General features: G+C 41.0%; 1 protein-coding gene across 3 annotated transcripts; it reads right to left on the bottom strand.

Moving 5' to 3' along the window:
* Positions 1 to 71: 71 nt before the first annotated feature.
* On the bottom strand, positions 72 to 11,530 carry ppa2 (inorganic pyrophosphatase 2). Of its 3 annotated transcripts, none has more exons than XM_068320598.1 (12): positions 11,299 to 11,530; positions 8,497 to 8,561; positions 5,114 to 5,155; positions 4,972 to 5,025; positions 4,397 to 4,516; positions 4,107 to 4,193; positions 3,841 to 3,967; positions 1,733 to 1,860; positions 1,131 to 1,216; positions 701 to 770; positions 572 to 611; positions 72 to 476 (listed from the first exon to the last, which is right to left on the bottom strand). In XM_068320598.1, the coding sequence occupies exons 1-12, from the start codon at positions 11,486 to 11,488 to the stop codon at positions 454 to 456; spliced, it is 1,032 nt and encodes a 343-aa protein (XP_068176699.1). In that variant the 5' UTR covers positions 11,489 to 11,530; the 3' UTR covers positions 72 to 453. The 3 variants fall into 3 exon arrangements, with proteins under 3 accessions (XP_068176699.1, XP_068176701.1, XP_068176700.1); XM_068320600.1 differs by having other exon boundaries at positions 11,462 to 11,524; XM_068320599.1 differs by lacking the exon at positions 4,397 to 4,516.
* Between the last annotated feature and the right edge of the window lie 2,189 nt (positions 11,531 to 13,719).

Genomic DNA, 13,719 nt, shown 5'->3' with positions numbered 1-13,719 from the left:
CTATGCATTGATGTTCACTTGTTTAGATTTTTAAATTTGTAATTACACATGAAGATAGAAGAGATCATGTCTCAGTCAATACTTTTATTATTTACTCAAACATGAATACATTTTGATGTGTTTCATACAAATTGCACTGCACAAATGACTAAAATTAAAAGTTTAAGAAACAAATTGAAAATGCAATTTAGTGCAAGTTTGAACACTAAACACATCTTACTGTTCAGTCTTGATGTAAAACGTACAGATACTGTCATCACTGGCTCGTATTTGCCAAAAATGTCCTCTTTTTCAACAAATAACATTGTGAACATGGATGAAACACAACATCTAATATAACCCTAACACAATACAGTTGGGTCCTTACCAAAACACTTCAGCTGTGTACAAAAGAAGCAGCTGCTTTATATGACATCAGGAGGTTTTGATGCTTTCCAGACTGCCTTTGGAGCCTTAGACAAAATGCCACTTATCCACTGTTCAAGAAAAGATGTAGATTCACACAAGTGTCAAAATGAACAAAAACCTCAAATCAACTAAATTTAGTGGAGGTTATATGTCATTTACTTACCTTCTGAAGACACTGGAAGTGCATTACCAAATGCAGGGGCCTGAGATGTCAAAATTCATATAGTAAAAAGTTTTACACACAAGTTTTTGCTATTATTTTTGTGAAATGACAGCATGTGGAAGTACTCACCGACAGGACAACATCTCTGGTCTCATTTGTGCTGCACTTGAAAGGGCTTTTAGAGCAGGTGGTATTTTCACTGAACAAAATTAAACAAAAAGACAGTCTTTAATACATCCAACCACAAGATGCAGAATTCTAAAACTAAAAATTCATAACTTTTATCAAAAATCAATTCTAAAATATAAAAGTGAAGTATAGCCAAAGCCCATAAAACTGCAGTAAAAAATTTTCAGCAGTCAATTTCAAAATCAGTCTATGGTATGACATCACAGTTAAAAATGAAATTGAAGTGTAACACTCTTACATATATACACATCTACACCCACACACCCAAGAACTCATTCCTATTGTCTCCACCCACTTTGTGGTGGAGTATAAAAGGACGATGTACATCAAACATTTGCACACTAAATGAGTTTCAACTTCATCAACTTACCATGCGATTCCTCCACTATTTGTCTGCTTCTCCACTAGTGCCCTCCAGTGTTCGTGAGTGGACTTAATAATCTCAATTGCAAAGTCCTATGGATAGGAGACAAACATCAGTACAAAATGCTGATTTATTTTTTTGAAAAAGAAGCAATAAACTTTATTAATTCCATGTAGGAGAAATTATTTGCCTACTCTAGTGTTAGTCATTTTTGTTAATCCCACGTGTGTACATATGTGTACAGACCCATGACATACACAAACAAGGGGCCTGTAAGCATGCAGATGAGAGGTAGAGCGGTGTGCAACTCCTTCATGGTACACCCCGATAGCAACTTGTAAAGGGGATGGTGCCTTGCTCAACAGTACCTATGCAGTGGTCAGGTGGTCAACTGGCACTTCTCCACTACCAGTTCACACTTTCGTCCACATGCGACTTTAACTGACCACATTTCCCATCCTCAGCCCAAGAACTAGTGGACTGAGCTACTGCCGCCTCTACTGGCACAATTAAGGAATTCAGTTTAAGCAGCTAAAACTGCTAGACTTCATATAAAACCTGTCTTTTCTCTTATCTATCACCAGTATTTATTAGAAAGACCTTGATACCTTGTCTCTGAATTGCCCATTAAATCCAAATTGATTCTCAGGCTTCCCATCTGGCACCTTATATTTCCTAAACCAGTCAACAGTGGCTTCTAAGTGACCAGGTCGGCTCCTGCGGACATCTTCGATGCCTGAGAAAAACACAAACATGTTCAACAAAAAAAGACCAGAGAATAAGGATATGTATTCTTCCATATGGACTAAAAAAAATAAAAATTGTAATTATTTAAGCTGAAATACCAAATCAAAGTATTCACAGATGTATCTGATGTAAAAGAAACAAATAAATGTAGGCTTTAAAAAAATGACATCACACATTTTTCAAAAGTTGAATGCAGTAATAAAGATGCACTGAACACATTAGAAGGGTAGCATGGTAGCGCCGGGTAGTGCTGTCGCCGCACACCAAAGCACTTCCCATTTCGAGTCCCACTCCGTACTGAGTTTGAATGTTCTCCCTGTATCAATGTGGGTTCTCTCTGGATTCTCTGATTTCCTCCCACCTCCACAAAAACAAACAAACCATGCACTTGAGGCGAATTAGCCGGTCTGAAATTTCCGGTAGACGTGAGTGTGTGCATGCGTGTTTGTCCGTCTACATGTGGCTCCACAGTGCACTGGCATCGTGCCAGAAGTGTACCCAGTCTCACGCCAAGTCGGCTGGGATAGGCTCCAGCAACTCCGCGACCCACGACAGCGGAGGAGATGAGTATTGAAAATGAATGAATGAATGGATGAATGAACACATTAGATCTTAACAAAAGACACAGTAAATGACATGTTGGCAAAGCAAATACCATTGGGAACATTTTAGACTAGTGTTTTAGCTCCATTTACTATTTATGGAACTTCCAAGCTAAAAGGATTTAGGGATTCAATCACTTGAATCTGATGAGAGACGAGACAGTATGTTATTGATCCCTGTGGGGAAATTACATTCACACAGTTTACTAGTGAGGTGTACTGGGCCACTTTACCTCTGTGGGGTGCTGCCACTTAAAGAGGGGGAGAGATGGGTCAGTGGGGGAGGGAAAGGGTGAGAAAAAAAGCAACTCTCCACAACGCTGCAACTGTATGCACAGACATAACACCAATCACATGATGGGTCAGGCAGAGGGGAGATGTGTGTGCCAAAGGGTCAACTGGTGTCAGGGAAGGGAGAGAACCCGCCTTGTCCTTGTATCCTCAGGAGAAATTTCTTGTTATCAGCTGCCAACTGATGACAGGGGGGGAGGTGCCAGAATAGGGGAAAAAGATGGCTTTGGATTTGAGGGACATTGCCAATTCAGTTCTCTCTATAGTCCGGCTGGGCTCCCATTTTCTCACTGTGCAGTGCAGAGCAGCGAGCTCCCCCAAGATGTAATCCATCTTGTGGTTATCACCACAGTCTGTGAATCCATTGCCTGGACCATCTCACCTAAGAAGGCGGTCAGCCTTTGGACTTATTGATCTGCTGAAGTCTTTCAAATTTTTCGATACACAGGGTAACGCTCACTCCAAGAAGCAGAAGCCCTGTTATCATATATCCAAACAGGTAAAGATCTTAAACGTCTTCCACAGAAAGAACCACCAGGAATACGACTCTCCACATCTCCTAAGAGTCCCTTCATGTAGCCCAACGTCCCGTCAGGAGAGATTGGTTCCCCCGGACCAGGATTCCTTGTTGAAATGATTTTCGCAATTCAGTGGAGAACCCAGCTTATCAATTCCATAAATGGTATAAATGGTTTCACAGTCTCTGCAAACAGAGACAGTGCAGACAGAAGTTCTCCACACAAGACAGAATAAGCAACGATGAGAGAGCGGGAAAAAACAGGATTCACAGAGAAATGTATCTGCCCTTGTTAAAAACTGGAAGAGAAGGTTTGGGCATTGTAATCATACATAAAACAGTTATGGTAGGCGTACTGTATATCTGAGCATTAAATAATCGTGAAATTCTCTGCATTACTTCCATTGTTCTGCATTGACATTGAATCTGAGGTTTTTCCAAGTAAAACCCTAATCTCTCCAATTTGTGCTCGTGATTCCTGACCTAAATTTCTTCGGGCTACAGAAAGATCAGTGTAAATTGATGTCTAGATGATCTTTGACATTGAGAAAATACCCACTGTTCAGGTTTTGGGCATCTGGGTCCTTGACATTGATAGCTATGACCTTCCAATCCATTTCTCCCTCATCAATCATGGCCAGGATACCGAGCACTTTCACTTGGATTACCTGACCTGGAAAGCACACCTGCAAAACAGAACACCACGCTTCAAATAATCACTCAGAGCAATCAACCATAAATCATTGAATAATATATTACAAACAAAAAACATTCTGTATTTTATAAAGGTAACTTAAATACAGAATAGTGCTGTACTAGTCTTACCTTGGTACCAATCTCACAAACGTCAATAGGATCATTATCGCCGCAGCACTTTGTCTCGTTGTCTTTATGGTCTGGATCCTCCCATGTCTTTTGCAAGCATTCAACAATATATAACAAAAAATTTTAGTACAGTGAAAAACATAAAATCATCAATTTTCTTTTATTAGCCATCGACTAGGATAAAACTGCAAATATAAATGCACAAAATATTTTCCAGTAAGGTCTATGTGGCTCAAGTACTGACACATCCCAGACCTTTAATAGACTGAAATCTATTTCAGTCCCCTCACCTGTGGCAAAGCTCCATAATTCCAAATGTAGCCTTTATGGGGAAAAATGTTGGCCACAAACCGGAGCTTTCCTTTTTTTACATCTTGTTTGATCGGATTCAGTGGCTCTTTAGTCGCAATCTGGAACCATTAATGATAAGTATGTTACTGTGTGTACTGACAATTGTGTGTGTTTTCGCCAGTGTTTAACCATGCCTTGGTTTGTCTTGTTTCATCAATACTAAGCCTTTGACTACTAATATCTAGCTAGTTAAATAATAATAACGCCAGATAACAGCTCAGAAAAAGGACAGATATTGCGATTTCTTGTCACGCTCTGAAGTTCCTGATAAGCTACATGTAATAGCACAGATGAAAACTCAACGTAGGGTCTCATCGCGTAAAAAATAAAATTGCTTGGAGATACTGCTGTAATAAATTCTGTCATTTAATCTACAGGTACTATCATGGAATGACAGATTACGTCCCTGATCAAGAATACATGGAGCTTTATCAAAAGTGTAAATATTCCAATGTCTGTCTTTGTGATGTGTAATAATCTGATTTTTAAGGTGTTGTATCTAATGCCTGATTACCTCCAGTTTAGCATTTGACCATCGAGGTACCTCCACAACCATGTTAAAGAGCACCTGAAAGTACAAAAAAAATCTAAATACAACATAGGCTGGAATTAAAGTTTTCATGTCGCAAAAAATATAAGAAATGATAAGACAGTACCTCACTCTCATTTCTCTTCAGTTTTTTTGGCACATTGATTTCCTTTCAATTAAAAAAAAAAGATTTTGTGATTGTGATTTTGATACATGAATTGTGCAGTATTTAATGAACACAAACAAACGTAAAAGACACAGAACAGCGCATTTTAGCACTTAACCTAATATTTGGTATTGAAAACAGGGCATGAACTGAATGAAAATGCATAGAGCTCTCTTAGCAATCTCTGGTTATGGGAATTTTTTTTCTACTGCTAAAGCAATATTTACACTATTTCATACACCCACTAAAGACACCTTTTATGACTTGGCCCACCTGATCTGCAAACAGCCTGGTTCTATGTAAAAAAAAATATTAACAGAACACAATAATCTACAAGATCAAGGTGTGGGGAGATGTTAGATCTGTGTCTGAGGTTTTTCTGAGGTATCACCGCATTCAATAGTAAAGGAATAAACAAGTTACATCCCCTTCACCCCTCCTTTCAAAAGCCTCCTCTGCTCCAAAATAATAGACGGCATCATTTAAACAATTTATAGAGTATATAGGATTTGTCTAAATAAGAGGCCGTATTCTGTCTCCTAATGAAACACAGGTGTGTCTTAGACATGAAAAGCCAGTCATGCCAATCAATTTTTATTGTTATTCAAAAATTCAAAGATTGCTATTCATCTCTCCAAGAGGCAGGAACAGCATGTGGTCCTGGGTCGATGGGGGCATTATAAACCTCTCCCATTTAACATCAGTTGATTTCCTAAGAGGTTGAATAAAAATAGCATCTGAATGAAGACATTTTTGCCTCTGAATTAACAGATTTTGCATTTCATCCATGAGGCGTCCTCACTTCTGTCTGACAGGGAGTTCCTCGTATTGAACCTTCCTGTGAGGTCATTAACACGGTGACAGTCAATGAGGAGATTACACATGTGTTGTTGACCTGCCAAGACTATTGCAGGTCATTAGAACTCTTTAGAGACTCAGGCAGTTTATTGCTCCACTCATCATCTCAGTCATTTGTAACACATGATTCAGAGTGTGAACTGTAGTGTAATAGGCTGGGAAGGATACTAGTGTTGGTGTAAACCATTTAATTTCAGCAGATGGCTTCCTTAACTCTTCTTGTAGTCAGTCTTCAAAAGAGTCTTGTCAATTAAAGTTCCCATATCAAACTATTTTTAATTAATTTCACACAGCTGCCAGATGTCCAACTACACTGTGTTTGAAAAGGTTTTCCTCAAACTGATCAGTGATCTTTAATGTCAGCCGCTAATAATTACTTTAAATCCTCTCTACTGAAAACAGGCTGTTTGTCTCGGCTAGCTATTAAATGTTAAAGAGATTCCTCTGTCAACGCCTGCTACATGCCCCCATTGATGTGTAAAATGGTGGTTGAAATGATGTTAAAATGATGGTTCAGCTCCCCCACCACTCTCGGCTCCTCGTCCCAGGCCTCTCCTGGGACGAGGAGCAGGCCCCTGCAGACCGCTCCACTGATGCTCCCTCCTCCCGTGCTTCCTCTCCTTCCACCCCTGCCACTTCTCCTTCCACCCCTGCCACTTCTCCTTCCACCCCTGCCCCTGCCACTTCTCCCGAGCCCACTCCAAGAGCTACAAAGCTCAACGGCCCCACCTCAACCACTGGATTTCCAACCTCGCCACGACCTCCTGCTCCCACCACGATGGAGACCGTCATCACTGCAGACCTGGTGACGACAACGCTGCGGAGGCTCCGTCCCTATAAGGCGGCTGGACCGGATAAGATCTCCCCAAGACTCCTCCGAGCCTGTGCTTCGGAACTAGGGGACCCCCTGCAGCGACTGTTCAACCTCAGTCTGCAGCTGGGGAGGGTCCCGTCACTGTGGAAGACCTCCTGCATCGTCCCTGTACCCAAGAAAGTACGCCCTACTGAACTCAACGACCACCGACCAGTCGCTCTTACCTCTCATGTAATGAAGACCCTAGAGCGACTGGTCCTGGAGCTCATGCGTCCACAGGTGCAGGGTGCAATGGACCCTCTCCAGTTCGCCTATCAGGCCAAGGTTGGGGTTGACGACACTGTCTTGTACCTATTCCACCGTGTGCTCTCCTACCCGGACACCGGGGGCTGTGCCATCAGGGTGCTCTTCTTTGACTTTTCGAGTGCCTTCAACACCATCCAGCTGCGGCTCCTGCAGGACAAACTGACCTCCATGGCTGTGGACCCCTACCTCGTGAGCTGGATCACAGACTACCTAACGGACAGACCCCAGTACATTCGTACGGGGGACTGATTGTCTTCTATGATGACCAGCAGCACGGGACCGTGCTCTCCCCCATTCTCTTCACCCTCTAAACATCGGACTTCAAGCACAACTCGGATACATGCCACATACAGAAGTACTCCGATGACACTGCGATTGTGGCATGTATCCGTGAGGGTGATGAGGGGCAGTACAGGGCATTGGTGGCTGACTTTGTGTAGTGGTGCCAGCAGAACCAGCTCCAGCTCAACATCTCCAAGACGAAGGAGATGGTGCTGCATTTCCGGCGGGCACCTTCCTCTCCACAACCAGTGATCATCGAGGGCAGTGAGGTGGAGGTGGTAGGAAACTATAAGTACCTGGGACTGCAGCTAGACAGCAGACTGGACTGGTCACTCAACTCGGACTGTGTGTACAAGAAGGGGCAGAGCAGGATGTACTTCCTGAGGAGGCTGGCCTCCTTCAACATCTGTCCTAAGCTCCTTCTCATGTTCTATCAGTCCGTAGTCTCCAGTGTGCTGTCATACATTGTGTGTTGGGGTAGTGGGGCCAGGAAAAGAGATATGGACCATCTTAACAGACTCATCCGCAGAGCGGGCTCAGTGGTCGGGCTGAGCCTGGACTCTGTGGAGACAGTTCTAGGGAGCAGGACCATGTCTAAATTCAGGGCCATCATGAACAACACCAGCCACCCCCTGCACACCACCTTCTCCCAGCAGTGGAGCACCTTCAGCGGCAGACTGCTGTCACACAGCACCTCCACAGAGGCTGAGGTCCTCCTTCGTGCCCCATGCCATCAGGGGGTACAATGACTCTCTCAGGAGGAGTGGGGGGGGGGGAGGCCAGCACGTGGTTAAATGGATTTAATTGAATTTTATACTGTTTATATTTTAATTTTATACTGTTTATATTTTAGTTATAGTTTAGTATATGTCCTGTTAATGCTACATGTGCCTGTTAGTGTATGTCTTGTGGTATGTCCTGTTTTGTTTTTGTTTTTTCCTGGTGTTTGGCTGAGCAGTGGATATGTGCAATTTCCTCCGGGATTATTAAAGTATCTATCTATCTATATCTATCTAAAAGACAGAAATTATAAAAACATTAATGATCAACAGAAAAGAATTTCTGATCACATAGTGTTACCTACCTCTTCTGTCTCAGCAAGGAGTGGAATGTCATGGAACGGTGAAATATAAGTTCCTTCTGAGGTTCCTAAGACAAGACAAAAAAAAAACAAGCTCAACATCCGTACACAAGAATATGTGAAATTTAAAGACAACTGTGCACACAGAAATTGCTCCTGGACAGCAGTTTCTGCCTTGGGTTTGCTTAAAATTTGTGATAACAGATAAGGTTGGCAAAAGTTTAGAACATATCAACCCAGATTTCTGCCTGTAAATCTCAGCAGCAGACAGGACCAGTATGTCATGCTAATAAATAAAAATATTGAAAGACCGTGGAAATTGTAAAATTATATTGGCAGTCCATGTTGCGGCTGACAAATGAAGATGGAAGATGCTATCCATCGCAGATAGAGTTCAACTTCTGGACATGCTAAGGGAAGGTAAAAGCTATGCTGCTGTAGGTCGGCATTACGGAATTAATGAATCTTCCGTTCGTTCCATAAAGAAGGAAGAAAAAAACATAAGGACGACAGCAGCAATAAGTTTTAATAACGATGCAAAAAGGGTTGCAACTGTCCACAACAAGACCATGGTAAGGATGGAGTCTGCATTAGCTCTGTGGATTAATGACTGCAGGAAAAAAAACATTACAGGTGTATGTTACAGTTCTCCAACATAATCGATGGTGACATGTCGGTGTATAAGGATCATTTTACAAAGAAGAAAAAAGAGCGACAACAACTGCCTATCACTATGTTCTTCCCCCGAACAAACACACCTGCACCGCGGGCTTCAAAAGAAGAAAACACTGCAGAGCGGAGTCAGGATGCAGCGACTCAGTCTGAAGAGCAGTGAAATACACCGGAGTCACTATTTGTCCGACTGTACTTTGTATTTTTTTCATAATCATTTAAATTTTCTCCCGTATAATTCAATTACTCGGGTCGCGGTGGGCGGTGCTAATCTCCGCAATCTGAAGCCTTTTGTTCACATTGATGATTAAAGTTATTATTTGACAGTACAGTACAGAAGTTATTTGTTGAAAAAAAGTTTCTAAAGTACTTTTATTTGTGAAACAAATATTTGATCCTTTAAAATGGTTGGTTCTTTCTTTTGAATGTACATAGAGTATTTAATTGTATAATAATTATAAAAAAAATAAAGCTTTCTACTTCATGGATTTTGCCTATCACGGGTTCTTTTTGGAACATAACCCCCGCAAAAAACAAGGGATTACTGTATACAAAAGTTAAAATTTGACCTTGACCTAGTTTTCTCAAGGACAAGGTCTTCATCTCATTTTCATCCCCCTTCAACTAACTAGAGTGTGCCACTCACAGTATATAATATTGAAACAAAAATTCATTAAAAAAAAAAAGCCTTCAAGGCGTTCAAAGTGGTCAACAGAAAATTTCACTCCAGTGCTCACCCCACGTCATAACTACAAGTAACCGGTGATCACAGGTGAGTGGCATTAGTTATTCATTTCTGAAGACACACCCATAGTGCCACACCTCCCACCCCAAGCCAAGCCAAGAACAACACATGCACAATCAGACACATACATATTACTGTAGTCCAAACTCTCATGGATGGCTTTACAGCAGTGGTTCTTAACCGGGGTTCGATCGAACCCTAGGGGTTCGGTGAGTCGGTCTCAGGGGTTCGGCGGAGAAGGAGGTCAAGACAAAACACCTGACACATCGTGTCGGGTGTTTATGCCGAACATACACCAATCACTGTGTACGTTTGACACATTGTGTCAATTCGTGATGACACGCCTCCCTTAGCCATCACTGGCTGCAGGTGATCACACTACTTCGATTAGCCTACCTGTGCAACATAGGATTTTGTGCACTCAGTAGTCGATTTATGCCTGTCATGATGGTACGTTATCTGATTTCTTTAATATTTTAATTCATAGTAACTGCAAAAAGACAGTGGTTGGACGAATATGTGCAACGTGAATTTACATGTACTGTATAAGGGAACGTGATGGGAGTCGGCGTTCTGCATGATTTACAATGTCAAGTTGAGCAACTCTACTCTCGCACAGGCAGAAATTAAGGAACACATCCTTAAGCTGCAAGAAAAACAAAAGAAATAGACTTTGCTGTGAAAATGACGTAAGAGTAGCACTTGCCAAGGTGAAGCCACGTGAATCTGAATTGGTCTCTCAATAACAACAGCAATAGTCACACTGAGTGGCAGGTAGGTCATTTCATGTGAGTTCATGCACTGTGGTTTTGTTCTTTGAAAAAGGTGACATTAATACACAATTCATTAAATACACCATTAAAACATATACTTATGTCTTAAATTTGAAAAAAAAGAAGTTTTTTTTTACTAAAGAAGGGTTCGGTGAGTGAGCATATGAATTCGGCAGGGTTCGGTACCTCCAACAAGCTTAAGAACCACTGCTCTACAGTCTGTATTTACTCGCAAGTGCGAATGTGCCACCGCGCATGCAGCCTATTACAATTGCTGGGGGGGGGGGGGACCAAAGTTCTAATCACTGTTAAAACCAAACAATCATATTACCATAAATGCAAACAGAACATCTAGAATAATATTGCTCCTTTAAAACAGAAGAAATGAAACTGCGTGAGGTCTTACTGTCACACATCCTCCTACTTTCTGCTCACATATATATCCTGTTAAACGATAACATTACATGTAGGTGCTGGTGTCACGTGTGACTGTCAGGTAACACGTTTACTTTAACCTTGAGGTTGAACTGTGATCGTCTGTCAGACTCTAGACCAGAGAGACTGGAGATGTGCCAAAACGTGATGTGTTCTGCAATGTTAATACGGTTGACTTACTAAAATAAATCCGGTAGTCCGGAGAATTAGCTTGTCCTCTCTCCTCCGTTTGATAATGCATCGTTTTTCTAAAGTAACACTGATGACCGACCGTTGCTACTTGCGTTACTAGTTTGCTTCGAGAGGCTGAAAATGAACCAAAAACCGACACTACGCGGCCAACCTGACAGCACAGCAGCAATGGTCTCATTGTCGAAACTTCTTCCTCACTTCCTGCTTTCCGTTTTCCCTGCGCGGCAGGCGCGTGCGAAGAGCGTCAGCCCCAAACCCGCGTTTCCGTTTACATTTTCAAAGTAAAAGCATTCACGGGAAATGGTGTAGGCATTGGTCGTTCACAGCCCCGCGATGTGCTGGCGACGCGTCCGGAGTGTACCCCGACTCTTGACCGTAGATAGTTGGATGGATGGATAGACAGTAACACTTCAAATCAATAATGCTACTTAAATTAGACAATCATGAAAAGGCAGAGATGGACAGAGTACTTGACCCCAGTACTTGAGTAAGTGTACAAATACTTCTGGTCAAAATTTACTCTGCTACAAGTAACAGTAGCCCAGTCAATACATTACTTTGAGTAAGAGTAAAAAAGTACTTGCTTTTAAATGTACTTAAGTATTCAAGAGTAAATGCTTTTAAATGTCAGTCAAGTCAATCAGTCAAGTAAGAGTAAATTCCTTTTTTTTTCTTTGATGAGAATGGACTGAATTACTGTCATTTTACAATTTTATATATAGTACCTTGTATCTCTTGCTTCAGAGAAAACTCTTTGAAACCACCTGCACTGATGTGCTTGCCTGTAGAAGCATTATGTTATACTGTACCAAGCCTTTTGAGCTGATTGGGTAGGGGATGATGTATTTCCGCTTTTACATAAATCCCAGTTGAGATGTGTTCTGTGATAGGTTTCCTTCTTTGACGAACACGGTAACGAGTATTCATGAGCCTTCTCAGAAATTAACTCGAGTAAGAGTAAAAAATTTTGCCTTGGAAATGTATTCGAGTAAGAGTAATAAGTATGAAAGAATTCGAGTATTCGAGTAAAAATCCTCAGAATCTGTACTTAAGTACAGTACTTAAGTAAATTTACTCCGTTACTGTCCACCCCTGTGAAAAGGCAAAGTTATTCTGTGTTACATGTCTAAGCAGTGTTTTAATCTGTGTCATTGGGATTTCTGCTGGGTTTTTTGTGTGTGGTGGGTCTGCAACAAAGATTGCGTTAGTCACAGAATAAAAGAGTGCATTTATTTTCGTCAATGTTTCACCACACAAGTGTAATAATTATAAAAACAGATTAATTAGTCACTGCACAAGAGTTTTTGTTGAATTCCTGCCATGTGTTTTCACCTTATATAACCCAACGGGCCCTACAGCTCCAACAGTACAAGATAAAGGAAAATCCTTTGTGATTTATATCTTTGTCAAAGAAAGATGTTCTTTATTAACTGTTATTATAAAACACATGCCGAGAGAATTATTCTTCATAATTCCTTATTTTTTCTTTTAAACTCTTTTTCTGTTCGTCTTAAATGATTTTTAAATGATTGCTTTCATAAATGACTTTCCTCACTCTAGGCAACTTGGCAGCCATCCTTCAAACATCTAAAATAATTGTTTCAGCTCCAGCAGTAATGCTTATCTGCTTTGGTGTTTAGAACCTGAAGTTAACACTTTGTTGGTGGTTATCAACACAATACATCATGAGCTCAAAGTCCATATATGTCCATTGTGCACTAAACAAACATGCCATCCAGCCACCTTGATGTGGTCCCATGTATTTTTAGAGTTCATCTCTGTTCAAACAACTTAAGAAGGCCTACATGCACCATAAAATCTGGTTTATTAAAATGGCAAAGTGCATGTTTGCCTTTGATACTGTGGCCTAAAGGGTGAGTCCACTGAATACAAACCCCTCAGTTTGCTTCAACAAATGATGTAATGGAATAAACCTGTTAAGTGGCCACTAGAGGTCAAGGTTAGTTAACGTGATAGAATTTAATTGAACAAAATATTTATCAGATAACTACTTAATTTGATAAAACCGAGCCATAATATGAAGCCACAAATTATATTGTGGGTTTTATCACGTAAGGAATATGTTTCACTCTTCAACATTATTCTCATACATGAAGTAGACTTCTCTTTTTGACTACAACCACACTGGATATTTTTAGATTTTTTTTTATCAAATCAGATTCAATTAAATTGAGAGTTTGTACTTATATTAACCCTAGCCTGTATCCAGCCCGAATTTAACATAAATCTGTCCTCTGACAAAGCCGGCATGAACACTCTGACACCGATACGACGGTAAGTTGCGTGACCACCAAATATCTCTTCAGCTGTAAGTAAATGAAAATAAAGATAAAGATGGATATATTTGTGTTCACACAACCATGAAAATTAATATGATGTTTGTCACAT

The sequence above is a fragment of the Antennarius striatus genome, chromosome 8 (assembly GCF_040054535.1).
Source record: "Antennarius striatus isolate MH-2024 chromosome 8, ASM4005453v1, whole genome shotgun sequence".
NCBI classification, from domain to species: domain Eukaryota; kingdom Metazoa; phylum Chordata; class Actinopteri; order Lophiiformes; family Antennariidae; genus Antennarius; species Antennarius striatus.
Note: the sequence above shows the minus strand (reverse complement) of the source record. Positions and strands in the feature narration are given on the sequence as shown.

Excerpts from the sequence above, each read along its gene's own strand:
- ppa2 (XM_068320598.1), bottom strand. The coding sequence starts at position 11,488 with ATGAGACCATTGCTGCTGTGCTGTCAGGTTGGCCGCGTAGTGTCGGTT. Across the intron at positions 4,194-4,396 it reads ATTATGGAGCTTTGCCACAG|ACATGGGAGGATCCAGACCA; the intron begins GTGAGGGGACTG and ends TGCTTGCAAAAG. Across the intron at positions 1,861-3,840 it reads AGATGCCCAAAACCTGAACA|GCATCGAAGATGTCCGCAGG; the intron begins GTGGGTATTTTC and ends TGTTTTTCTCAG.